This window comes from Chlamydotis macqueenii, chromosome Z (genome assembly GCF_036417535.1).
Source record: "Chlamydotis macqueenii isolate bChlMac1 chromosome Z, bChlMac1.mat, whole genome shotgun sequence".
Classification (NCBI taxonomy): domain Eukaryota; kingdom Metazoa; phylum Chordata; class Aves; order Otidiformes; family Otididae; genus Chlamydotis; species Chlamydotis macqueenii.
In genome coordinates this window covers 59,914,969-59,942,434 of record NC_141593.1, presented here as the reverse complement: position 1 = coordinate 59,942,434, position 27,466 = coordinate 59,914,969, and the positions used below count along the sequence as shown (strand labels likewise).

Sequence of the window (27,466 nt, the reverse complement as noted above, 5' to 3'; positions counted from 1 at the left end):
GGAGGCTTACATATTAGGATATATTCCTCAGGACATCTGTTTGATCTACTGTCAATCATATACAAGTTAAAAGTGACTTTTGTACTAGGTAAGATGCTTTAAAGCTAAAAAATATGCCATACAAAAGAAAGTAATTCTATTGTGTTGCCTTTTTAACTGAGTGAGCTGGTTGGAAACATATGTTGATTTGTGTGGGTGCAGGGAAGAGTGGAAATTTGGCATGTTGCATGTGACGGAGAAAAAGGCATGCAGCCCATCAGAGAAACCACTTTTGGTCATGGCCTTGATGGGAAGCAACGATTGAGGCACGGGCTGCAAAACCGGCCAGTAGGGTTGATGTGGAAACTGCCTGCTCTCCTTCCCCTCTCCCGCCAACAGCCTTTATAATAATCAGGACTTCACAAAATAACACGCATGACATCAATTTTCATGTACCTTGCCTAGAGAATATAACTATGCAACTATGCATTTATGTCCTTGAGTATAGGGAAACCACCTGGGTGAAGTGAAGTTTATAATAATTTCCTAGGTCAGAGACATGTACAAAGTTTTAAGCTCTACAATAATTTTAATTTTAGAAAACAAAATAACTTTCAATTAAGCAAAAGAAAATATAAAATAATAGTAATAATTTCAATGTTTTAATACATGACAAAGCCCAATTTGCAATTAGAGCTTTACACCAATTTAAGTAAATTTATTTGAATAAAAAGTGGCTGCTCTCAGTATAATTTGCAAAATGCTCTTAGATTTATGTATGGCATGCTTGCATATCATGTACGTATGCAAATCCCTTATCCACTTGAACATAATTCCAGCTAGGCATTTAACTGGAAACGGATAAAAGCATTTACTTGGTTTCTGCACAGCTCCACAGAGCTTCATATGCACAATTTGTTCAACGCCTACTGCCACAAGCCATGCAAATGTCCTTAACATGAAATTTTTGACATCAGCAATCTGTAAGCAAGGACAGTATTTTACAAAACCCCAGTTCTTTAAGTATGCTGCTAGGAGTGAACATCGCTGAACATGTGAGCTACACAAAGGAATGAAATGTGATGAATGAGTGCATATTAGCTGACCAGAATTTTTAATTAAAATAGTTTGAAAAATCTTCTAAAGAGAGGAAGTCAATGTTCTTCAATATCTACAATCATGCATGAAATTCCTCCTTTAACACAGTATTCCCAAATTTTGTTACCATTTCACACAGATCTTTGTCCTGTGTTGTAATACCTAAGCATCCCTGCCATTCTCTTTTGTGGAATTTAACTCCAATTTCTACAGAGTTGAGCCCCAGGTTTCTTCCCTATTTATCTCAACACACTTAATCTTCATAACAGTGTGCCTTTTCAGGCCTGGCTAAGTATATATTGATAATGTAACATGTTTGCTGTGTTCAAAATTTCAGATTTCTGTGATGTTTATACCTTGGTTAAGTTCACCTTGTAGCTGGTGGCTAAAACTAAAATCCATTGGTCATCTCTATCTCCAGCAAGCACGAACTCAATGATTGTATAGAAAAAATGAAACCTTTTATTCATCCTTATCTAATGTCCACTTTTCTTTGAATGTCAAACCCCCAAAACACATTAATCAATTCTCTTGGGTCTCAGTCTTTAAAAGTCTGATTACCTCATTTTGTCTAAGCTCTAATTGTTAGAAACACCAGTGCCTCAGGGTCTGTGAAATATACTTGCAAGCTGTAGATCTGCAGTGTGTTCTTACCTACCATCATACAGCTCATTATTGGACAGATCAAAGTTCACTGAAATAGAAATCTTTAATCTAGATTTTATCTCTAAAACCTGCAAGTGGCTAAGTGCCCTCAGTCTTTGCAATCACAACTGAGAATTCAGCATGCTCCCTGTGAATTTAAGCTGACAAGGAACTGAATAGAAGTGCAGGCACACAATGAAGCTTGAAGTGGTAGAAAATGGAAATAAAAAATAGAAATGAAAATGGAGTGGGTCCCACATATAGCTTCAGGAAAATGTTCCCATCTAGACAAGATAAAGGCCAGTCATAAGAAAACAAGCTGTTATAAATGTGATGGGAAATTAACTTACAGACTGCTGGATGAGTTCAAAACTACATATAGAATGTATGCTAGTAAGTACTCTAATTACAGAAAGTAAACTGTTAAAAATAATTTTTAATTTAAATATAATTAAAAGAGTAGTTTAATCTTCAAGCAGAAACCTATCATTTTAACACTAATGTAGAGCAGGCAATAAGGAACACAGTTTATTTTTAGTGACAAATAAAAGACTTTGAAAGTACATATTAAAAAATCAGTGTCATTTTCTTAAGTTTGACCAGCTAAAAAGTAGATCTCTCTTTCAGAAAAAGTGTATGTCTTTTTCTGACCAATATTTCAAGGATTACTTGAATTCCATAGCATCAATAACTCATTCTGCAAGTCAAGCAGTGAAGATCTGGCCTCAGGACATCCGTGTATGGAAATCCATGAATTACATGAAATAGAAAAACTGCTACCAGAATAAGCGTGCAAGAAATCCACACTGTATACAACTGGTCCTCTAAGAAGAAGAAAAAGGATAACAATATCCCAAGAGACTGCCCTCAAATGCATCCTCTCTCAGGGATGAAATTCACCCTGTTCTGAGATGTCAGGTAGTAACAAAACCTCCCTACCTGTTCTGCACAGTGCAGTGAAAGAGCTAAAAAGATGAACACTGGTTTGCCCTAGTTTTGTACAAGCCTTTTATCTTATGAATGAAGCTCTCTCCCAGCTTGAAGAACAATGGAAGAAAAATGGAAAAGGCAAAGGTGCAGAAGAGAGAAAAAAAAGGTAATTTGTTCCCACTTAGGGCAAATACAGTCATGGACTGGGAACATCGTCTCAGATGTAACCGGCAGAAAAGGGCAAAACGCATGTGGTGGTCTTCAAAACACTACTGGTTTTGTTATTTCCTCTGTTCTTGGGAGGACAGATGTCTGAAATGTTTATGCTGGTTTGTGACCTGGAAGATTAAGATTCATTTTCTGTGTGCTACTTTACCTGCTTGCTTAACTCTTGGTAAGCTAGTCAGAGGTAGGCTTACAGGAACTCAGACATTACAAGAAACAGACATTCCCAGATGCTTTATGAGATTCTTTTTTCTTTATTAAGAGTATTAGTCCATTTAGTTTAACAATTTCAAAAAGAATTGAACAAAAATGCTTTTAAAATCCCACTTTAGACTTTTGATTAAATTGTTTAGTAGTGTCTCAAAACAACCTTTGCTAAATGAAGACATAATACCTCCTCATGTTAATGATCCCTTGTGAGAATAAATACATTACTACAGTAACAGCCCTTAACAAGGGATTTGTAAAGCAAGTAGATAGACTGGTTCAAGAGAGTTCAGCAAAGGGAAGGATGAATGCTTCGCTTCTCTTGCTAAGAGCAATTTCTAAAAAACTGCAGAGGTCAAAATGACTACCTGGTCCCAGGACGGTATTTGTTGGCACGGTCTATTAAGCAGATTGCACAATTATTTGGTTTTAAGAATGATCTATGGATATATTTCTTTTTACTCTGCAAAGATGTTGTTTTAACTCTCTCAGAGTTGTAGAGTTTGATCCGCGCGTCAGTAGTTTAGCCCCACTCGGGATCAAGCTACACAGTCTCTCACTCACTTCCTCCACTTCCTCCACCCTCTGAGAGAATAGGGAGAGATAGAATAGAGAGAGATAATACAAGAAAAAAGGCTCGAGATCTGAGATAAGGACAGGGAAAGATTCTTAAAGTTACCATTACGAGCAAAACAGACTTGACTTGGGGAAAACTATTCATTTCTTATTAAAACCAAAGCAGCATGATTGTGGAAGAGAACAAGACAACTTCCCCCCAGCCCTCTCTCTTCTCAGGCTTAATGTCAATTATCTCTACCTCCTTACCCCGCCCTGAGTGGCACAGGGGGAAAGAGGGAATGGGGGGTTACAGTCAGGTCATCACGTGTCGCTTTACGCTGCTCCTTCCTCCTTGGGGGAAGAACTCCTCACATTCCTCCCCTGCTCCAGCCTGGGGTCCCTCCCATGGGCTACAGTCCTTTGTGAAACTGCTCCGGAATGGGTCATCTCTTCCACGGGGTGCAGCCCCTCCAGAACAGCTGTCCCAGCGGGCCCTCCACGGGCCACAACCTCCTTCAGGCATCCACCTGCCCCGGCGCGAGGTCCTCCATGGGCTGCAGGGGCACAGCCGGCCTCACCATGGGCTGCACCACGGGCTGCAGGGGAATCTCTGCCGGGAGCAGCATTACTGCTCCCCCTCCTTCTTCACTGACTTTGGTGTCTGCAGCCGTTCCTCTCACAAGAAATTCTTCACAACCGGCTCAGGCAGATGCCTCTCAGGTTCTCTTCACATCTCCTCTCCACTTCTTGTAGGGAGGCCGGGCTGAGTTGGGCCCAGATGACCGCCCAGCGGGAGGCCAGAGGGTGAGGGCCACAAGGCCCACAATGGTTGCACCTCTCCCTTTGCCCCTGCTTCAGCTTCTTCACTTCTTCTCTTTTCTTTTTTTTTTTATTTTTCTCCTTCCTAAACACATTATCACAGAGGCGTTATCACAGAACATTCTGCTACTGATTGGCTCGGCCCTGACCAGCAGTGTGTCCACCCTAGGCCCGGCCAAGTCCACTGGACAAAAGATAAACTTCTAGCAGCTTCTTACAGAAGCTGCCACCTCCCTAAACAAAACCAACACAAAAGATTACTCTGCTGCAGCAGTACTTTCCAGTTTCCAACAATAACTTCTGTTCTGCTCACAAACACCATTTTGTCAAGTTTACAGCCCCAATCTACCACAGTATTTCAGCTGCCCTGCAAAGATGCCAAGTTGGGAACGGCCACTTTCCCAGCTTTGTCTTAGATGTTCAGTGTCAGACATAAGAGTAAAAGGTCAACAGAGTCCATCCTAGCTAGGAATCTAGTACAAGTATCCATGAAAATATGAACTATTGCAATCTCATATAAAGGTCAGCATTTTAGCTTTCGTACACCACTGTTCAATTGTTTTCAATCAAGCTACTACAATTCACAGAAGCTGAAGATTTTCATCTGGTTCCCGATGTTTAAAATAAAGAGCTGAAACATCTTCTGAAACATCTTTCAGAAAAACTTCATCATCATTTTTGCAAAAGAATGATAAGTAATGTAGAAACATCTTAATTGGGGCACTTTGACTGGAAGAAAAAATTGGTCATAAAATAATAATCTGACCCAATTTTAAGAAGTTTATACAAATGCACTATGCTGTTCGCTAAAATAAAATAAATAATTTAGGTTGCTTTGGATGAAAGTAACTCAGTAAGCATCAGATTATTCAGAAAGTAGCATGAACATGACAGTCTTGCAGTATGTCTGGTTACCACAGTCCTCACATCTTATTTACTGTGAACAGGCTCACAAATAATACCAAAACATGTCTTATAGGAGTTTTTCACAATGGGGTATTTTGTTATATACTTTGTATATATGTAAATATACTCAAGTTGGCCCATTCCTTCTGAATAATTGCATTACTGCTGTAACCACATTAACTTTTCCTTACCTCTAGGTACCCTCCACAGAGGTCAATCATCATCACCAGTCCTTTCCTGAGGACAACTTTTGACATTGTATCTCTGTGGATGATCTGTACAGATCCTGCCTCACCACTACCATCCTTCAAAAGAGCCCTTCAGGCTGACCTTTCTTTTTATCATGTGATCAACCGTTGTTTTTTTTGTTTGAAAAGTCTGACAGTCTGGGAATACACCCAAAATCAGTCACATCCCATCTGCACTGTTTGCACACCTCTGAGCACTTGTGTCTGCTCCAAAATCTTTACAGTCTTTCTGCTACCTGGCTGCTTCACCCCAAACAGCTGCTAAAGACAATCACAGAGTGCCACTGGACAAAATCCAAAATATCTCCTGCTGACTCTGAAGTCAGACAGCCAGGCACAGCAGAAGGCAAAATCGATAGCATCTATCTTTCCTTAAGCCTTGCTAACATCTAAGTTTCACAAAGTAAAATCACCTCTATATTGCTATTTGTCTGAAATGCTCCGAGTGTCCCAACTGGGCTGTTTTTTCTTGTCCAACATGTCACCTCTCTTCTGCACTGGAAGTGATCAGTGCTAGCATATAAACTAGACATTTAACAAATTAATTTCTTAAGTACTTTCCTAGCATCTGACTGCTGGTTTGGTGAACATCTGGTGGAAGACCTACAAGTGACTGAGAAGTACGGATAATGTACAGAAATACTGCATGTAGCCACTAGAGGCATTCATCCCCTTGTCTCAAAAAAATCTTTATACCTTTCTCTAAGTGACAGAATGTGAAATTCAAATGTTTGAAAACCACACAAAATACAGAGGAAGAAGGTATATTAGGAACTGCACAAACTACTGGCATCAAACTTTATTCTGATCTGTCTCAGTATTACTGTAATTCTACGTAAGTATGTGCAATTTGAAGAACAGTGAGAATTGATTTTTGGTTAGATATGTTGTAACCTACACTATCCACTTTCACAGTAGTCTACACTTCCTTGCAATGAGACTCATTTGTATAAATACTCCTGCACAGTGGCAAAAAAATGTGATGGCTCACCTCCAGGCAATCACTGCAAATGAAGCCTATTTTCATGGCAATATTCTGCAGGAGTCTCTAACTCGAGTTCTTGTAATTCTTTGCACCAGTTAACATGTTCAGTCCATCTATTATCCTTTTAAGCTGAGAGGAAAAGTAATGCACTCGCTTTTGTTTAAGAGTCTGAATAAATTACTGTGACATATCTACCAAAAAAAATGAATGAGAGACTACAAAAGTGCCAGTGATTTCAAATTACTTTTGAGGCTAAAACGATCAGTGCTGAACTCTACAGGTTTTTGAGACTGGACAGAGCACGCACTACACTGTGACAGATGACTTAAAGCATTAAATGTATTGCTGACTGCCATCCAAAGTCACTTCTCAACCTTAACTGCCACCAACTCAAAAAAAAAAAAGTACCAAATTAATTACAGGAGGGAACTTGTGTGGATTGTCTCCAGTGAACTCTGCTTTCTTTCACATGTAAGTATTTATTGAGCCATTATAGGTGAAAGATTAAGGATATGATGCTAGATAATACTCACAGAAACCGCCTCCAGGATTTGTTTAACAGCATCAGCAGCATCTCTTTCACTGTAGTAACCCTTTTCCACAATCCTACAGAAAAAGTAACAAGAGAAATTGTGTTCAGGATTATGCATTGAGGTAAATAAGCCGTGTAGGCAAAAGCTTCTTTTGAATGAGCCAGAAAACTATCAAATTTAAATATAACTAGGACTCTGGAGTACCTCCTAAAGAACAGAAAACAACCCTTTTCCAGTTAAATGAAAAACTGGAGATAAAATATCAACTAGGTAAGAAGCTCATAATATATACACATTCAATTGAAAGGTTTTAGAATTTTCTAAAATTCAGGGAATCTCAACTACACTCAGACAAAATTAGGTATCCTTTCGGAACTGCTTTTTAACTTTTATATTTAATTCAAGCTTCCCCTCCCCTCTTATTTATTTATTTAGTTATTAAATAAAAGCACTGTGCTATGCACACATAGATCTGAATTATTCAAGAGAAAGGATTGGTGTAAAAATTCACTAGCTTCGAATTATCCCTCAAGTATAATGGGCTGAATAATTGCCTTTTCTTCCCCCATCAGTAGAAAACTGGGGGCTCTGCAGTCAAAGAAACATGGTTTCATTAAAACTAAAACCACCTTTTTTTTTCTTATTATTGTAAATACCCAGTATGCTATGTTTATTTTTTATAGATGACAGATAATAGCTTGATTTTGTAAATGTGCTGACCATGTGCAGTTTATGGTGAGTTCAGCAATATTTATGAGTTCTGAAGATCCTGCAAGTCCAGTTCTCTTTCTCCCTTGGCTTTCACATCTGTTCAACCTTGTAAAAACAAACAAGACCTCAACTTTCTTCTTTAACAATGTTATCTCTCTGGAATATTACTATGACAAAAAGATTAATAAAGAAAGTACTCCTGTAATGTTCTGAAGTGGTGCATTTCAACATGTTGTATGCTAAACTGCACAGAAAGTGCAGCAAGGGTTAATGCCCATTTCTGGATTGGCTTCCAAAGCTCAGCTGTGCTACTGCACCTCTTAGAAGAACACCAACCCTGGCACAGGGTCTGGTGGCCAACTCAGGATTTGCATCGCATCTTCTCCAAGAACTGCCATTACAGAATGAAATATGACATAAATGCACAGTTCAGTTAAACAGAGTCAGCAGAAGATACAGGCTGGCACAATGACATAGAAGAAGTCAACATGTACTAAAGCTCCATTTAAGGCCTCAACAGTCTTCTTATTGTTGCATTTAACTACAGACAGTATTTGCGAATTACAGTAATTCTTCCTCAGAGAGTTACCTTAAAGGTCAGATCTTGAAGTTTTCATTTTATACCGCATTCATTTTTCAAAGCCCAAGAAAACATAAGACGGACATCTAGAAACAGAATCTGTAGTACTATGAGACATTCTATAAAATTATCTCCTGCAAGCACACAAGCCAGTTTTACAAAACAATGCCCTAAAAACCTCATGAAGCAGGAAAGCAAGACGCTGATAACATCTGACGTCAAAAGTCGCTGGAAAGACTTTCTGCCTCAGGGCCCAGAAACAGATTCTGCTTGTGGCAAGAAGGGTATACTCCTTTCTCCACACTTCCCCTGTTTTGCAATATCTTTTCATCACTTCTCTTCTCCAAAATAACAGACGCATACTGAGCTACCTTCAGTGCAACTCCTTAGAGCTTTACAAAAGCCGACAGGAAAGGTCTGGGCTAATATACATATGAAAAGCATTATTACGTACTGCTTAGACAATTAAGTGCAATAAGAAACAATACAAAGATAATAATTCACCAGAAACAGATGTAACAAGTATGGCACTGCGAAAAATAGTTATTAGAGGGATATTTCTAACCAGCTGCAACTATTTTACCTTTACACTCATTCTGTTCACAGATAACTAAGTCTATTCATGTGGCATCGGTAATAACAAGCAATCCCTCACAAGCAGAAGTTCTTCTATTTCACTATTCACTTCATGATTTCTTGGCTGCATAATTACATGCACTTATTTCTAAAAGGTTTTTTTTTTCCCCTGGCAGCCCTTCAGCTACCAACCCTGCTTTACCTCCTTTGCATTTTTGTACCTCCAGCCCTTCCTCTGTTTTGGTCATCTGTTGAAACCATCAGGGAGAGCTTTACTTGAACACCACAAAAAACAAAGCAAAGTTTACTCAATAAGGTATTATGTTAGGCTTTTAGCCTCAAGTTTAGGAAAGAGGTTATGAAAAAATTATAAATTACACAATAAAAGGTTACATCATGCTTGAAAGTAAGATTCCTTCTGAGTTATTTCAGGCTGAATTATCCTCCTCTTGTAGGTTACATTGCGAGACCTGAGCCCCAGTGACTCTCTTGCTTGGGTCTTTCCTCCCCTGAAAATACTGGTTTGCCTTCCTCCTCCTTTTTAATTCAAATAAAGTATTTAGTATTAGCCAGCTGGTTCCTGTCTGTAGCATCCATAAGCATTTCTGGGAATACAAACCTTGCCTCCATCCCACCTTTCCCCTTCCCTGCTGGTATTTTGGGTGCTAACTTGCTCCTCTGACCATGGCACTAGAGGCAGTGCACAAAAACAGTGTCCTTGTTTTACAAGACTCCATGTATTAAACACATTCACATAATAATTCTGTTAAGCTTGTAATTTTTAGTAGGGCACAGGAGATCATAGCAAAACTTCAAATTTGATCACAACTGCCATAGACTTTGGAATATATTCTACAACACACCACAGAAAAAAAGACAGGCATTGCAGGGCTGCTGCTGGGAAAGTGCTGCACACAGGCTGAGCTGCCAGGAGCATTCCGGGTTTAATTCCACCATCACTCAGGCTGTGTCCCCTGGGAATGGGCCACCTTCCATGCCTTGAGTTCAACAGCTGCAGGATGACCTTGTGCACCTGACCTCAGAAACGTGTGAGGCAGAAGGTTTTAAGGTTTCAATAGAATTTGAAATTCTCTGATTTTCCAACACACATGACTAAGATCAGATAAATACATAGCAATACAGTTACAACTCAATTTACATTTCTCCCTTCATCCAAGAAATTTCTCATTTTACAGTTCTATCCTTTCTTTTTCAAACAGATAAACCTGAGGGAAAACAAAAGACATCTCTTAGATGCAGCCAGCTTCTTTGTATTTTCCTCTACTCAACAAAATCAAATAAAAGATGAGGTTCTTAGCTTTCTGTCAATGTCCAACCAATGCAGGAAAGAAAACCACCAATTACTTGACCACTGGAAACAACAGAGATGCTCAGGACTGCCCTCTTGACCACAGTAGGTAGAAGATCAGTCCACCCTGATTTAGGCAACTGTATGTCAGTAAGGATAGATAACTGCTCTTATTATTTACATTAAACACACAACAGAAGAAGTGCACAGACACTGAAGATGAAGCCATTATGAATTTAAAATTTACAATAAATAAATGTAATGAAGTGTGAGTCCATATTTTAGGAGAGCAATAAACCAACTGCAGGATTATTTTTCAGCCCACATGACTCATGATGTTACATGTGAATAACATGCACTGACAAGCCAATTACAGCTTATGTCACATGCAGTTAACTTTCTAGTTTTTCAGAAGTCTAAAATTCAGACTTATTGAGAATACAAATCTAATTCTTAATTAATAATAATCTAGCAAGTAGGAAACCTAATCTTCTGTAACAGCAATAAATGAAAAAAAAAAAAAAAGACCTACTCCTTGCTAAAGATGAAAATTTATTTCTAAGGACACTCTGCTTTAAAACTAAAACCTGGCTACTAGGCAGTAAGGAAGAGTACTGGAAGAAGTAGTTTAGGTCCTGTAATAATGCTGAGGGATCATTTGCATACCTATTTTTTGCATCCTCCCTGCGTTAGTTTACATAAGATAAATAGTAGGTGTGCCAATTTGCTTTATTATAATAACACTCCTACATGAGACTATTGAAGCTTCTTTACAAGGTTTCTTTCAATTTGAGCCTGCAGATTAACAATGACTCATTGCCCTTTTTTCCATAATGGGAAGGAAATTTGTAGAAATGTCTTATTCTCTTATTAAGGAGGCAAAACTAATTATTTATACCTAGTTTACAGAATGGTCTTTAAGCATGGATGAAGAAAGATTAAACCTTTGTTGAGAGGACAGAAAGACAGGAACAGCAACAATAAGGAACTAATTAAATACTCTCTTTGATATGCAAATCAAAGAGCCAAGTAGGCCAAAAGAGTGCTGGAGAGAAAAACTATGAGGAAGACAGCAGGGAATCCAGAAGAAGGGATACAGAAATGCTTAAAGCTAAAGGAAGTAGAAGCTTGGAAATCCACTGAATTTGGTGTTGCAAACATCCAGGAAATTCAAGACAGAGCTTCAAATCAAAGATGACATACTAGAGCCAACAAAAATGCAATGTTGATGAAATAAAAGATTCATATCCTAATCACATTTGTGTAGAATAACTTTTTCATGCTTGCATGTACACATTTATTGAAATACGCTGATTCAGTTTATACTTGTACATGGCAAGACACCCATCTAGCAGTGTATGTCCTGATGGACACTAAGCTACAGGTCTCCTAAAACACCACCTGATTTAGTCTTATTTTTCCAAGCACATGTGAACATATACAAAACAAATCCACCTCTTTCTATAAAGAGAAGCAGGGAAGTATTTCCCAAAGGCCCCTCCTCACTCCTCCTTCCCACCACTGCTGGAGATGGAGATGCGCCTTGGGAACAGCTCCACTCCCTGTGGTGCTGAGACACATCTCTGCCTGACAGCAGGGTCCCGTCGCTGGGCAGAGGCCACCCCACTGCACCCCCTGGCCCAGAGGCCACGGTTGCCCCACCAAAGCAAGGGTAACGTCTTCTCAGCTGCTGCTGAAGCTCAGAGGTGGAAAAGCCTTGTGCTGTCAGGTAAAGGAGCTAGAAAAAATTTATTACTGAGCAAAACCACCCTTAGCATCACACTGCCCAGCAAGCCTGTAGAAACACAATAATATATTTCTTGTGATGCATACCCTCTTATACACAGCAGGTAGCTGAGATTTGGCAGCTTCCATGTGATCGTCAAACACATGTACGCATTTAAGTGTTTAATAATTTGCAGAAATGCTTGCCAACTTCCATCCAGCCTTTTTAGCATTTCTGTTCCCTCTGAGTACTGCAAGTTTTCTGGCAATATAAATCTTTTAATTTTGCAGATGGTTTTCAGTGTAGTCTCTCTGTACCACAGAAGTGCAATGCTCGCTATGTTGCCTGTAATGTTTCCATTATGCACATCTTCATCAGAGTCTACACCAGCAGATGCATGAACCCTTACCAGCGTTCACCATACTTCTGCAGCTTGCAGTATAATTTGGGAAGACCATGCACTGGATTTTACTCCTCTTGGAACATTCTTCTTAGGACTTCGTACTATGCTTTAATTTACCACATCTGTGTGAAGCCACTGAAAGCAGCGGGATGTCACAGTAAAGGGAGGCAGGTAGTGGCCACACTTGCTCTGCAGAAACTTTATTACTGGTAGGAAAAAAATAAAAGGAAGAGTGCAACTAATGTGCTTATTGCTAAAGTAAACACATTTGGTCTGAAAATCAATGAGGAAAGAGATGGGGAATTCCAACTTACCATTTTAGAATCAATTTTCAGAGCAGTGCTAAAATTATATTGATATACAATTTTAGAATTGACCGGAATACATGTATCTGGGGATTAATGACAAGTATGTTAGGCAACAAGTGGAAGCAATCAGTCTCCTACAAAAAGAAACAAGTGAACATTTCATTACAGAAGGAAAGGACTAGGCTTCGGGTTTGATTTTTCAATGAATAACAAAACAGAGGGCCAGATCTTTCCAAATTCAGCTACGGTGTTAAAAAGGACTCAAAACCACCCAGTAAACCACTTTGAACAAGCAGAAGACTCATCCAGTGCCAGAGGATGCTAGACTGGGATTGTCACTGACAGCACACGTCTCTTCATGCAAGACTGCCAATAGCTTAAATTCTCAGTCAGCACTGGATGTTGCGCCGTCAGTGAGACCTCTCAGTGAAAACCAAGGAGGGGTTGTACCTCCTTCCCTGGGCAGAGACACTCCAAGCCTTGCACCGTAACAACTCCTGAAACTAGTAATCGAGAGTGCCAGGGGGGTAGAAAAAGTACCACGGAAGGGGAACAAAATGGTACAAGAAGTGGGTGTTTTACCAGCTCCCTCACCCAGAAACCAAAGTCTCTTTTGGTTTTTTTGGGTATGGGAATCCAGTGCAATGACTACTCCTACAACTTTTAACACAAGCTGTTCTTGTGACTCCTTGTGATCAAGAAAATTTGAAATCTTACTCACTTTAACAAACTTACTTCTTCCTCCCCCACATCCTAAATGGACTAGTTCTATTCTTAGCTTTACTTCCCTGCTTCCCTTCCACAGCGGCCACTCTACCCGTCCTCCAGCCTTGCCTGAAATCTGAGCAGATAAAGTCTGTTTCTTGCTTCCCTTCAGGTTGATATGTGCTAATCAATCTAAATAGTTACTCTAAAATTGGCAATATTTAGCCATCATTTAATATTGCTACTATAAATACAATTTCTTCACACTGTGGAGTTGTTTGCATTTCAGTATTAGAACTAGTCCATTTACAGTGGATTATACATTAAAAGCATGGATAAGACTAAATAAATGGCCACACCTTCAAAAGTAGCAATCACTCAAGTTTCTGCAGTGAAATTAGTAGAAACAATTCAGTACCCACCATTTTCAAAAAGGCAGGTTCATCTTTCCGGAGCTTAATTTCAATAGATAAATAAGAACAACAGTCTTTGTTTCTAGAGGTTGTGAAACCACAGTGCTCATGAACTAGCAGCTCAAACTTCTCTCTCAAGCAAAAGTTTCTGTGTAACTGACTGTGTGAGGCAATGCAACAAACTGAATTATTTCAGCTTTTTACAGTTCCTGCCTGGTAAGCAACAGGGAGGGAGCAAAGAGAAGGATCACTGGCGGCTTACAAAGGAGACAGTGACCCAGGGAGGGGGAAAGAGCAGCACTGAGGGCACTGATGAAGCCACCTTGCTGAGAACCAGTGAGACTTCCATTGGATTTCTTTGTCTATCTAAGGGCACCATGTTATAAGAAAGATGTGGGAATGTTCAACGGACAGTACTTGGGACACAAAAAACATGACCGGGGACAAAGGATTGCAGGGATTGCAAATATATAGTCCTCTGCAGTTCTCCACTGTGTGAAAGTTTGCTACAAAGAAGGAAGTAATCATCTTCTCTCTACCTGCTGGGGACAAGGCAAACAGATTTTGGCCAAATTTGCAGAAAGAAAGTTTTTTCTAGTATTGAAGCTGAACCTAATTACCAGGCTGCAGAGCCACTGGAATAGCCTACATAGGAAAATACAGAGGTGTTTAAGATTCAAAACCCAAAACCCTGGACCCCCAAGGATGGTTGAAGGATGCTCTGAGCTCAGGTGAACAATCTGCCTGCTCCAGTCCTCATGCCAAACCCGCACAGCTCTAGCTGCCATAACATTTTAAACACATTGCCCTGAAACTCACTCTGGCACATCGCCTACTTCCCAACAAAAGTGAAACAAATGGCCATTAAATTCTCAAACTGGGCACTGCTTGCATAATACACATTATGCTTCTATCCCTCTATGTCACAATTTGCAAGAGTATTCACATTATTGTTATTCAGTTCAGGATTATTTCAGGTTCATCTGCTCCAGTCCTCCCTTGGTGGCCTTGGCACCTCTTACAGTGCATGGATGTGTGGCACATACCTTACTCCAGCAGCTGAAATTCAACATTGACCTGAGAAGTACATTATATGAAAAGGATTTGCTTTTCAGGCCCTCACTAAAAATCAACTTAATTATCATTTAGGACTAGCATTTTGGTGCTCTGAATATTTAGGATAACTGTACTTCTTCCTAAAACATTTTGTCATCTCTTTATGCTCTTGTCATAATATACATAGAAAAAGCAATGAGAAACAAAATGTATAAAGCACTCGCATCCTAAGTAATATTGTAATTTCAGGAAAGATGCTGAATCAAGGCATAGAAGAAACATCATTAGTTCTTTGGTCAGTCAGAGACTTCTTGGGTACATATACGTAGGCTACAGCTATACAGGCTGTAGGTATATATACGTCAACTTGTCACCTACACAGAGCTGTTAAAACCTCTCTGCATTTCAAACAAGTATGAAAGCAAAACTGTTAATAATTCAGGAAATCAGCTAAGGCTAGATCAGCTGCCTATTTAATAGGTTGTTCTGGTTTTGTTAGTGACGGGGGGCCTAAGGTGGCAGCTTCTGCAGGAAACTGCTAGAAGTTGCTCCCCTTTGTTCAGTGGACTCGGCCAGCCCTAGGGCGGACCCACTGCTGGCCAAGGCTGAGCTAATTGGTAGCAGAATGTCCCATGATAACGCCTCTGCGATATCGTATTTAAGAAGGGGAAAACAGAAAAAGAGGGGGAGGAGATGTGAAGCAGCTGAGCGGGGGGCAGAAAGGGGGAGGCGCGAGCCTCATGGGCCTTGCAGGCCTCACCCTCTGGCCTCCCGCCGGGCAGCCGATTGGGCCCAACTCGGCCCGGCCTGGCTGCAAGAAGTGGAGAGGAGATGAGAAGTGAATAAGATGTAAAAAGGATCCTGAGAGACGTCTGCCAGCCTGTTGTGAGGAACGGCTGCAGGCACCAAGGTCAGTGAAGAAGGAGGGGGAGGAGTAATATGGCTCCTGGCCAAGATTCCTCTGCAACTCGTGGTGAAGAACATGGTGGAGCGCGTTGTCCCGCTGCAGCCCATGGAGGTCCACGGAGGGGCAGAGATCTACCTGCAGCCCGGGGAGGACCCCACGCCGGAGCAGGTGGAGGCCTGAAGGAGGCTGTGGCCTGTGGAGGGCCCGCTGGGACAGCTGTTCTAGAGGGACTGCACCCCGTGGAAGAGATGACCCACGCCGGAGCAGTTTCACGAAGGACTGTGGCCCGTGGGAGGGACCCCACAATGGAGCAGAGGAGGAATGCGAGGAGTTCTTCCCCCGACGATGATACAGCGGCGTAAAACAACACGTGATGAACTGACCGCAACCGCCATTCCCTTTTCCCTCCCCCCCGTGCCGCTCGGGAGGGGAAGGTAGTATAGATAATGTTAAGCCTGGGAAGAGGGAGGGGTCGGGGGAGGTTATCTTGTTCCCTGTCTCATTCTCCTGCTAATTTTAGAAATAAATGAGTGTTTTTCCCCAAGTCGAGTCTGTTTTGCCCGTGACGGTAACTTTAAGGATTTCTCCCCCTCCTTATCTCAAACCTTGAGCCGTTTTTCTTATATCATCTCCTCCTATTCTCTCGGAAGGTGGGGGGAGCGAGAGAGAGACTGCGTAGTCTGGTCCCGATCGGGGCTGACCTACAACATAGGTGTATCTCTCCTAGTTTGACATCCAAATCACGTATGTCTATATTACAGCAGTGGGGCTGTGGCAGAAAACTGAGAATACGTATGTCAGAGATGCTTTATTCACAAGAAGTCTTGGTATTAACAATACCTAACAAACTAAAGTGCTTCACAGGCACTGATGTGTCCTACCTCCAAAAGGCTTGCCCATTTCCCAGAGTGGGCTAGCAACATACAGGCTTGTTCCAACTAGGACACACCCATGCTCACAATTCCTGCAATGTTATCTCAAGTAATAACAACAAAAGGCAAGAGGACATTTTAAATTAAAATGTTTTAAGTGAAAAGCCTTCCACAGTGGAGTTAAGAACCAGGCAAGCTTTAATGTCACATCAGTTCACATTTACAGAGTGGCAGGAAGCCAGCCAGTATTATAATTGCACCATCAACATTGCTTGAGTCGTTTAGTCATTTATAAAGCTGCAAGTGTGTTCTCTCTGGTGCCTGATTTTTTGTCTAATATTAAGTGCATACATTGACCATGCCATAAGTAGTATGCTACGCACAAACATTCACAAAAAAAAAATCATTTGTACCTCTCATCTTGAAGAGAATATTGTAGTCAGTAGATACTGACTGACAGAGCAGTTCTGTCCAGTGAGAGAAAATAAGGCGTTGACCACAAAAAAAAAAAAAAAAAAGTGTAAAGCCATTATTACAGCTCTGTAGAGGAAGGAAATATCAAATTACATTGGAAAGGCTACAAATGAGCATTAATGCACACTTCTTTATTTTTAGATTACTACCCTTTATCATTACTGTAGTTGAAATCAAGAAACAGTAAATAAGCTGTTATGACATTAGGGAGCACTTTTACCAGAACTAATCTGTGTGCTGTCTTCTGATTTCAGAGAATAGGGCATACTTGGTGTAGTCAAGTCAGACCTTTTTTTTTGCCAGTCCTGAGAGAGGACACTGTAACTTGCTCATGTGAAATAGAGAGTCCAAAGGACTGCTCTGACCAGTGTTCAGAACCAAAACACATGACGTAACACTGCATAACACATATTGTGCTTATATCTCTCTATGTCACAATTCACAAGAGTATTCACATTACCATTACTCAGTTCAGGATTATTTCAAGTCCACCTGCTCCAGTCCTCCCTTGGCGGCCTTGACACATCTTAAGAGTGCATGATGTGTGATACATTCCTTCCTCCAGCAGCTAAAGCTCAACTGCCACCACATAATGAGACTAGAGCAGAGAAACAAATAAAAGATGCTATTCTGCCACTAGTTTATAAAAGATCGCCACTTTAGTGATTGATTAATTCCTTGACTGTTTTGGATGTCATCTAGCAGTTCTAATTTCCATAAGCAGAAACAAGAAGGTGTGCCTGAAGCCTGGGAATTCTTCAGGAAATTTTGTCCATAAAAGGTAATCATTCACAAATCTCTTAAAAAGGCAAGTTCTTTAGAACAATTAATTAATATGTTTTTTAATATACACTCCATAAAAGAAGACAGTATGAGCTTGAATCTCTATTTCAGAGGAAATGATATGAAATTTGAAATGGAAGTGAGTCAAAAGACTGTCAGTCGTAACTGGTATTTTTAGACAATGTTTGGTGGACTTAATAATAAGACGAAGGGAGAAACAGAAGTGTTTGTGGTCACGATGCCAAAGTACAGACAAGAAGAACATAAGAATTGACATTATCATTTGAAGCTGGAAAAAAGAAAAAGTCTAACAAAAACTATTCTTAGCAATCTGCAGGTACTCTGATTAAAATGAATTTGACTTATTTTGCTGAAATTTAATGTGGAAAAGCGACATTTTGGTGATTCATCTGGAAAGCAATAGATATGAACAAAATATGAATGCAAAAGACCAACTTCAAAAAATTAAGCTGATAAAGGATAGATATCAAACTTCATTGTGCTGCAAGACCTATTACTGCCTGGAACAATAAAGAGGTTAATTGTTCAAAGCAAAGCCAGATCAACAAAGTGACCAAGAACCTGATGAAATAGACCACATGATAGAAAAGACAGTCAAAGTTAACAGTATCAAGAAACTATATTTAAGGGAAGAGGCAAGACAAAAATATAACTGAGTCAACCTTCAGCAGAATCATCATCATTCTAAAATGGAAGAACTATAAAGATAACTGAAGCTGTAATAATCAAAAGGGTTAACACAAAAAGTGAGACCACTGGCCACCTATCTAACCAAATTTTTGAACTGTCTAAGGTTTACTGATTATTATTAAAAATAGGTTAAAAAAGCAATTAGTTTGACAAACAATTTGGCTATATAAATGAGAAAAGTCTTTTTTTTTTTTTCCAGGAGAACTACATCAAGTTTTGTGGTGTCAATTCATTTTACATTCCCTTATGGCCACTGCATTTAAACTCTTTTTTTTCCACTGTGATCTTCAATTCATATTAAAATGTTTGATTCCATTTATTTGAGCTCAAATTCAGTCCCATCTATCTGAAAGCACCTAGAGGTTAATTCCATCAGCTCTGCCTCTAGCTTTCTCCTGTTAACCAGAGAAGACCTGAAATGGAGATAAGCTTTCTGATGATAAATCTACCTTTTAAAAGTATCCACATAAAGTTTATTACTTTATACTGTATGCACAATATGATGTCAAAAACTTTATAAACTCAAATTTCATTTTATCTTCCCGTCACTCAAACTTCTCATGTGAAAGACATGTCTATGGGCTGAACTATGGTTCTGCAACGCTTTTCATAGGATACGGTGAGAAGAAAGATATGAGTCACTGCTTTGTCACTGCTCCCTTACTGGGTTAGCAAAAACCATCATGCAAACTGGCAATAAATATTATAATTTACACAAAATTCTCCAGTTTAGTGTAGGGTTATATATGCTGTGTTTGGGATGGTGGAATATTATAGGTCAAGATATGATCTACAGTGTGATTTATGAAGTCTAGAAAACAGATTTATTTTTAAAAATACAACCAAAACTAGCCTAATTTCAGATTGTGGTGGTTTAGCCTGGATTACCACACAGTTTCTCACTCACCCTCCCCCTACCCAGTGGGACGGGGGAGAGAAATTGGGAAGAAAGAAAAACTCGTGGGTTGAGATAAAAATATTTTACTAAAATACTAAAAACTACAAAGATAACAGAATATAAGGATATTAATATATACAAAATATGCAAAATGAACAATGTACGATTTCTCCCCACCTGATGTCTGAATGACTGACGCAGCCCGAGCAGCGATCACAGAAACGACACCGAGCAGCAAGCAAAAGTAGAGAAAGCAAGCTAGCAAGGTAGAGGGGACGATGCCAGCAAGCAAGCAAGATGGAAGAGAATGCCAAGGGTGCCCAAATGGACGCCAGACTGGATGCCCCCTCTCATGGGCAACCCCCACTTACATACTGAGCATGACATTTATGGCATGGAATACTCTCTTTGGCCAGTTTGGATCAATTATTCTGTCTTTTGCCCAGCTTCCTGCATCTGCACATTAACGAGACTTTAACGAGACTTGGAAAGCCAGACAGTGTCCTTGGTCTCATTAACAATAACTCATATCATCAGGGTGTTTTTATCAACATTCTTCACATACAAAATCCAAAACACACCAGCTACTGAGAGGAAAATTAACTCCATCACTGCTGAAACCAGGACACACCTGTATTAACTCAGATGTATAACTGATACTTTTGTTTGAATTTATCTTCTTTTGGTTAACACAACCGAAATATTGTTATAATGAAAGCTTTTTTTAGCAATAATGTGGATGATTTGACAGAAATATTAAATATAGTGAAGGAAGTGAATAATTTTATTACCCAGAACTTTTATGTTAGAGTGGCATGAACCAGCAGCACATCAACAATGCTAACAGAATTCTAGAAAACTAATCAGATCTTGGGTATTTCTGAAATCATCTTCATGATAAGGGGAATGTGTATGCGAAAGAATACTCATCCGCAGCTCAAACACTATTCAAAAGAAGAATGGACATCTGAGATGGCAGAAAACTAGAGCAATAAAACAGTTGATATAAAAAGTACCGGCATATTACCAGAATTAGCAATAACAGTAAATGAAGATGTTTACAGTAAGGAGAGCAAATGCCTTTATGTAACATATCAGAGAATCACAGAATCTTACAGTTGAAAGAGACCTCCAAAATCATCACGTCCGACCATCAACCTCACACCACCATGCCTACTAAACCATGTCCTGAAGTCCCATGTCTACATGTTCTTTGAACACCTCCAGGGATGGTGACTCCACTACTTCCTTGGGCAGCCTGTTCCAGTGCCTGAGCACTCTTTCAATGAAGAAGTGTTTCCTAATATCCAACCTAAACCTCCCCTGATGCAACTAGAGGCCATTTCCTTTCATCCTATCACTTGTTACTTGGGAGAAGACATCAACACCCACCTCCCTACAGCCTCCTTTCAGGAAGTTGTAGAGAGCAATGATGTCTCCCCTCAGACTCCTCTTCTCCAGACTAAACAATCCCAATTCCCTCAGCTGCTCCTCATAAGACTTGTTCTCCAGACTCTTCAACAGCTTTGTTGCCCTCCTCTGGACATGCTCCAGCAATTCAATGTCCCTCTTGTAGTGAGGGGCCCAAAACTGCACGGAGTATTTGAGGCGTGGTCTCACCAGCACCGAGTACAGGGGAATGATCACTTCCCTATTCCTGCTGGCCACACTGTTCCTGATGCAAGTCAGGATGCTGTTGGCCTTCTTGGCCACCTGGGCACACTGCTGGCTCATGTTCAGCCGGCTGTCAACCACCACCCTCTTTCCGCCAGGCAGCTTTCCAGCCACTCTTCCCCAAATCTAGTCTAGATCTAGTCCTATCATTTGCTGACAGCTAATTTGAAAAAGGCACAACAATAACTCCTCCAGAGTACAAAAGTTACTTTGCTGCCTCTGTATGATCAGTGTAGTAGCTGTGCACCAAGCACATAAGGTCCTCTAAACCCTCTGCGTGGTCCCTGGCCACATCGGGGTCCTGCTTGCCCACATACTCTCTATACAGGGTCTTATCTTGAGGACAGCCATAGGGTGGATCTCAAGACAGGGTCACACCTCTGCCTGCAGATCTGACACAACCCCATTGCCCAGCAGGAGACTTTCCAGGGTTGTTTTGCTTTCTCTTGGGATGCAGTCACGCAAGAACAGAGGGAAGAGTGCATAAGGCCTCTCTGTAAGTCAAGATGTTTTCTTCACGCATGATAAAAAGATGTAATCTTTTAATGGATTGAAAAGATTAAGCACAAGAGGGGAAGGCAGAAAGCTAAATGTACCCTCACTAAATCTCAGAGGGCACCAGTTGTACAGCACACTGCCAGCATTAATCCTTCAGCCCAGGTGAAAGGAAAGGGACAGATAATGCTTAATTGGAGTGACTAGTGCAAAACACTTCGGCTGTGTGTTTCTATTGAATTATTCTTCATTTAAGGCTGAAGAGTGAAGTAATACTACTGTTGCTAGCTTAACTGTTGAAAATAGCTTTTTATGTTTTTTGTTTCATTGGTTAGTTTTTTTTTCCAAATCACAGATCAGAGAGGACTGTATTGCCAAAGTTTCCACTTCTGTTGTATATGGAGAAAAGCAGGATGCTGAATTCAGAAGATTCCCATAGTATTAGAGCTCATTTGTAGCATCACAATGGGGTACCACAATTCTGGTGTGTCTAACAGCTCATTCTAGCCCAACTAGTGGATTAAGCATACAATTTTGGGGAAATCCCACTGCTGATAATGTTGAAAATGTCATAATATTAAATCCTAGTTCCATCAAATAACACAATTCCCTTTTTATCTTCATTTCTTCTACCACATAGATGATTGCTGCTCAGGAACCAACCATTTCACTGGCATATTTGTGTTTTCCCTTCGCAAAATCTTCTCATCAACGATTTCCGTAGGGTATCTAGGCTTCCTGAAAACCACCCAATCTGAAACCACATGGATATATAAAAGGCTATGTGAAAGGTAAGGCATCTTGTGTGGAGTGCTCTCTAGCTCAGGACTGGGTGCTTGCTGGTTGTTCAACTTGCAGCATGTTTCTCCTGATTGCTTTGGCTGAGTACTCAGACAGTATGCACCTTTCTTCTGGCAAACTAAAGATGTTACAGGAGGAGTTGCTTTCGTTGTTATTGTTCAGAAATAGTTCGTCTCAAGGCTGTAGCTATGACCATGGTACAAAAAAAAAAAAAAAAAGAGTATGCTTGTTTTCTCAAGTCAAAGATACTTTCACACCGAGTCTTTGATGCATATTTGTGTAACAGTCCTCTAAAATACTATAATTACAGAAGAAGGAAGGTCAAATAACTTGTCCTTACATGATTTGCAAGTCACCAATGCCAGTGAATTAATTAATTTACTCAAACCAGTTACAAATGCTTTTCACATCTTCTCTTGCTCTAAAAAACTAAATCCCTACCAGTAAAATATCATCCCAACTCTATTATAGAATTATTTCACTATATGCACCTATACCACAAGCTTGTGCAGCCTTATGAGCAATACCTTCAGAACTCAATAGCTGTCTTGCAGAACCTTTGTAACAAACCCAGAGATTTTATAAATACAATGAGTATTAAAAAGAATTTCTTTCTTGCTACTTTGCTTACCTCCTGGCAGGCTGATTGCCACCTATCATGTTTTACGATGATCTGTCAATGCAATTTTGCCAGGTTTCCCTGCCTTTTGTCTGCTCTAGAGCACTCTGATGCTATGCACCTGCTGAGCATCTTCTTTCAGTACTGTGTTCTCTTCAGAATTTACTGACAATTTCCTCCATTTTCAACTCGTGTTTCCTTCCCAAAAAAATCTCCCAATAATCACATTTTCAAACACATTTTAAAGTCAATTCTTGCAGATATTTATTCATGTGAATAAACCATTAATTCCAGTAATTAATAAAACAGGGATTATGTGAAGACAAGAAATCTGGACTGTAACATCCTTGGGGAAGGAAGAGTCAGGTGCGCACAGGGAACTTACCTGTCAAATAGTTCTCCACCTGTGACCAATTCCAGAACAAGACTGATTTCTGTAGGAGTCTCAAATATCTCCTTCAGTTTTATCTGGTAAAATATAAAAAGATAGCAAAAAGCATTCATTGTGCTTATTTGCCTTCTTGCTGAGCATATTACGGGCCAACAGCAGGAAACAGACTACAGTTCATAGAGCAGAGGATGGTTCCAACTGAAGCCAGTGCATCATTTACCTTGCAGTTGAGCAAGTTATTGTGCATGTTCTCTCCCACACCCTCTTTTTCGCTAGCTTTATCTCCTTTGCATTATCTTTTTTGTTGTTGTTGTTGTTATTTTCATACTCCACATACCTCAGCAACTTCTATGTAACAAGATTTTAAGCAGCTGCTTTTGTCAACACCTGTCTGCCAATCTTTCAAAGTAACTGAACACATCCCAGCCTCCAAGGACTGACAACATCAACTTCCTCTTTCATTTACAGAACTTCTTTTGCATAGTTTCTCACTCAACTCTGTCAGAACATCAATAATTTATTTTAAAGTGTAAGTATAAATCTACAGTGAGCTGCTAATGTGCTCATAAGGAAAACCTAAAGCTTTAATCCAGGACTCTCCCAAGTCTGTACAGGTGAACTGCAATAGTCATTACTCAGGAACAGAAAGAAACAATGCAAAAACCCCACAAAGAAACAAAAGTGGAGTGAAAGAACAAGGCTAAACTTACAATGTTTGGATGCGAAAGGCGAAGAAGAACTCCAATTTCTGTGCGCACAATTTTCTTGTCTACCTGGTTAAAAGTGGGAAGGGAAAAAGTAAAAAAATTATTTCCACTTTCACCATAGAAACTTCTAGCTGCATAACAGGAAAATATTGTGAAGAGCATTTCTAGTTCTCACAGGAGAGTAAGTTGATGTGAGATACACAGGTTAAATATACTGTAAGGAGTAGTTTTCCTTTAGCATGGGACATAAACTACAACAGAAAAACATCTGCACCCAGCAAAATGATTACAAATGTACACGTAAGTCATGCAAGAAGCAGAATATAGGGAAGGCATCTGAAAAAGGTCCTAAAATCCCTATTTTTACTCAAGTTCTGCCCTTGTTTATCACTATTTAGGTGGCTTCAGTTTATGCCAGGATAGCTTCCTTTTGATACACTGTTCAGCAGCTGTACTGGAAAAAGGTTTCTGCACATAAGATGTGCACATCAAAGCAGTGAAACACACTGCTTAGGGAAAAAAAAAGTGATGCAAAGGTCAAACAGCCCCAGCCACAGACAGGGTATAAGGTTTAACTTCAGCTTGCTTCAGATATGTCTAACAGAATGGTCTATAAATGCAGAAGACTATCTGTTTGGTTAAACCTGTGAGAGGATTAGCCCTTCCCTTTCCTTCCATTCTCAAATTGCAGTCTTTAACTACCCAGGCACAACCTATGTCCTGTTGGGGGACATCGGTCATTTCTCACAATAAATAGAGACCTAGGGAGTATTCCACTCAGGAGAGACAACTGTAGCTCTCCTGGAACTTGAATGCTTAAGCAATGAAGAAAGCAAAATGCTTGTAAGCAAATTATGCATGCTTTTATGTTGCTAAGGTAATACATTTATGAAGAAACAGTCTGGTTTGCAAATATTCTCACAAACCCTAGAGAAATTCTACACTGATGACAATTATAAAAACACTTTTACAGCACACTTCATGTCAGAGGTTACAAAATGAATGAGAGTCAGCAAATTAAGACACTACCTGTTTTCAAACTAATGATACAGCAGAACATTTTGAGAGAGGGTTCTGTGGTTTTTTTTAGTGGAGGCTTTTCATCAAACATGTTTTGATTTTGGTTTGGATTTTTTATATCGTATGGGATATGAACAGTCATAATACATAAACCTTTAAAAAGGACATAATACTACCTTCAAATTCTTAATGAGGAAGGCACATGCTTAAAAAAAAATGATCCCTTTTTTTTAATCACTTGAAAGAAGAGATGTACTTCTCAGTATTTTTTTTTCCAGCAACAACGAAATCCAAGTATCAGTCACATTCAGAGCTACAGGATAGGCAGAATTTGAATCTCCTTTTGTGTCAATCAGGAATGATTCCAGGTCAGTAATGTCACAGTGCTCAGACAGTGGTGTAAATGAGTGGGGACCTAGAGCCCTTAGGGATTTCTTGAAACTCATTGACATTTAACCTGTTTTAGTGACTCTGCCAGAAAGTAAAATGAAAGAAAGAAAAAACAACTGTGGACAGATTCAGTGCATGTAAGAAGCAGCAGAAAGCAAAATCAAAGAGGAATGAAATATTCCACTATCTGAACACCTAATTTTAAGTAAAGAACATGGTCGATAACTAAATCTTCACAGGTAAATGTCTCTCTGGCATCAAACACAGGAGCCTTTATGCTCTGTGACCACCACAGGCTTTATGAGCTTTATTGCTTTCTACTCCAAATGGAAGTCTTTCTTGCCTGCTACATAAATACTGAGAAGCAGGTTTGAAGAATGCTCTCCTGTGCAGTTTTCCTAAAATGCTGTGAGCACCAGCTTGTGGTCTTACTGGTTTCACTCCCTTGGCATCAGTGCTGTTATTCCACTCTGCGTTGCTTTTGTGAGTGCAAATGCACAGCCAGGGGCTCCAAAGCCCACTGCTAGGTAGCAAGGAGCTCTTGACAATTCAGACAGTAATACACATCTGGACTGTTTACATATGCTTTGCACCTCAAGCAGGATCAGAAAAATTAGTGTACAATATTGTATGGACAGTCATTTCCCCAGCTGTTTAGACTGAGGAGTTTACCTTATCCAAAAGCACCACTACAAACTGAACAACATGCAGTTTGTTTTTTCCAGTTTTGAAAATGTATGCACATCCAGTATGCCTGGCAAATAGCATGGAAAATGCTGTCCAGACTCTAAAGATGCTTCCTTTTGTCACTGAGTAGTTACAACAGAGGAACTATAGAGACCTCCTCTCATCTTGCAGGTGGCAACAAAATAAGAGAAAAAAAAAGTGAACTGAGACTCAGTTTCAGGTACTTACTTTCCTAGATGTTTACTCTGCAACCGTAGGCAAGTCCCTCTGTGATATAGTTCCTGACCTGACCCAAAACATTAGACTCCCCTAGTACTTCCTCAGGTGGTGGTATGAGGAAAAGGTACCTCCACATTCAAGGTACTAAGATGCAATGGCAAATAAGCCACAAAGAAATATGTAGGAGTGTTATATATCTATAAGAATCCTGGAAAATGACTATTGGGATAGATTTTACAACAGAAGTGTGCATGTATAAAGTGATATAAATCATTCCAGAGTAAAAGCAGCAGCATATATAGTCATGGCATTTTATTATGGACACCTGTTTTATCGCTTTTATTTTCTCACCTTCTCCTACACTAAGGATAGAGCTATATCAACACTTACCTTGTTTCAGCTCCTTCCAACACAATGTACCTACTTATATTAGGGCCACACCCTGCCTATTTTTAGTTTGAGCAGGAGTATCAGCAATTCCACTACTTAGATTCGTGACAGAAATTATTTGATAGGATGACAGTCAGGCATTTCACTATATACTGTATGTTGCTAGAGTAACAAATTTTAAAACTCAGATAATTTACCCAAAAGATCCTGTTACCACAAATGTTTGGCTACATCAGATACGGTGATCTGATTTGTGTAGATGTAATAACTAACCAAAATGAGGCCACAAGATGTTTATTTTTGTCTCCTCTGCTTTGGATGCAATTTAAATATGCAGTACAATATATAACAATTTATTTGAGCTTTCCTTGAATTAACATTACTCACAGGAACATCAGTGAGACCTTTGTGAGTATATCATAGTCAAGAATAATAAGGTCAGCAAACTGGTCTGTTCGTGAAGAAAAAAAATAATCGAACATTAACTTTCAGACGTTTTCCGGTTTCA

General features: G+C 39.8%; 1 protein-coding gene across 1 annotated transcript in view; it reads right to left on the bottom strand.

Moving 5' to 3' along the window:
- The window catches only part of CAMK4 (calcium/calmodulin dependent protein kinase IV), a 177,223-nt gene that overhangs the window by 58,547 nt on the left and 91,210 nt on the right, over window positions 1-27,466 (bottom strand). The window contains exons 3-5 of the mRNA XM_086771205.1: window positions 24,256-24,318; window positions 23,540-23,622; window positions 7,134-7,206 (exon numbers count right to left, since the gene is read on the bottom strand). Coding sequence (XP_086627331.1) covers window positions 7,134-7,206; window positions 23,540-23,622; window positions 24,256-24,318 — 219 coding nt within the window. The remainder of the gene's footprint in view (window positions 1-7,133; window positions 7,207-23,539; window positions 23,623-24,255; window positions 24,319-27,466) is intronic.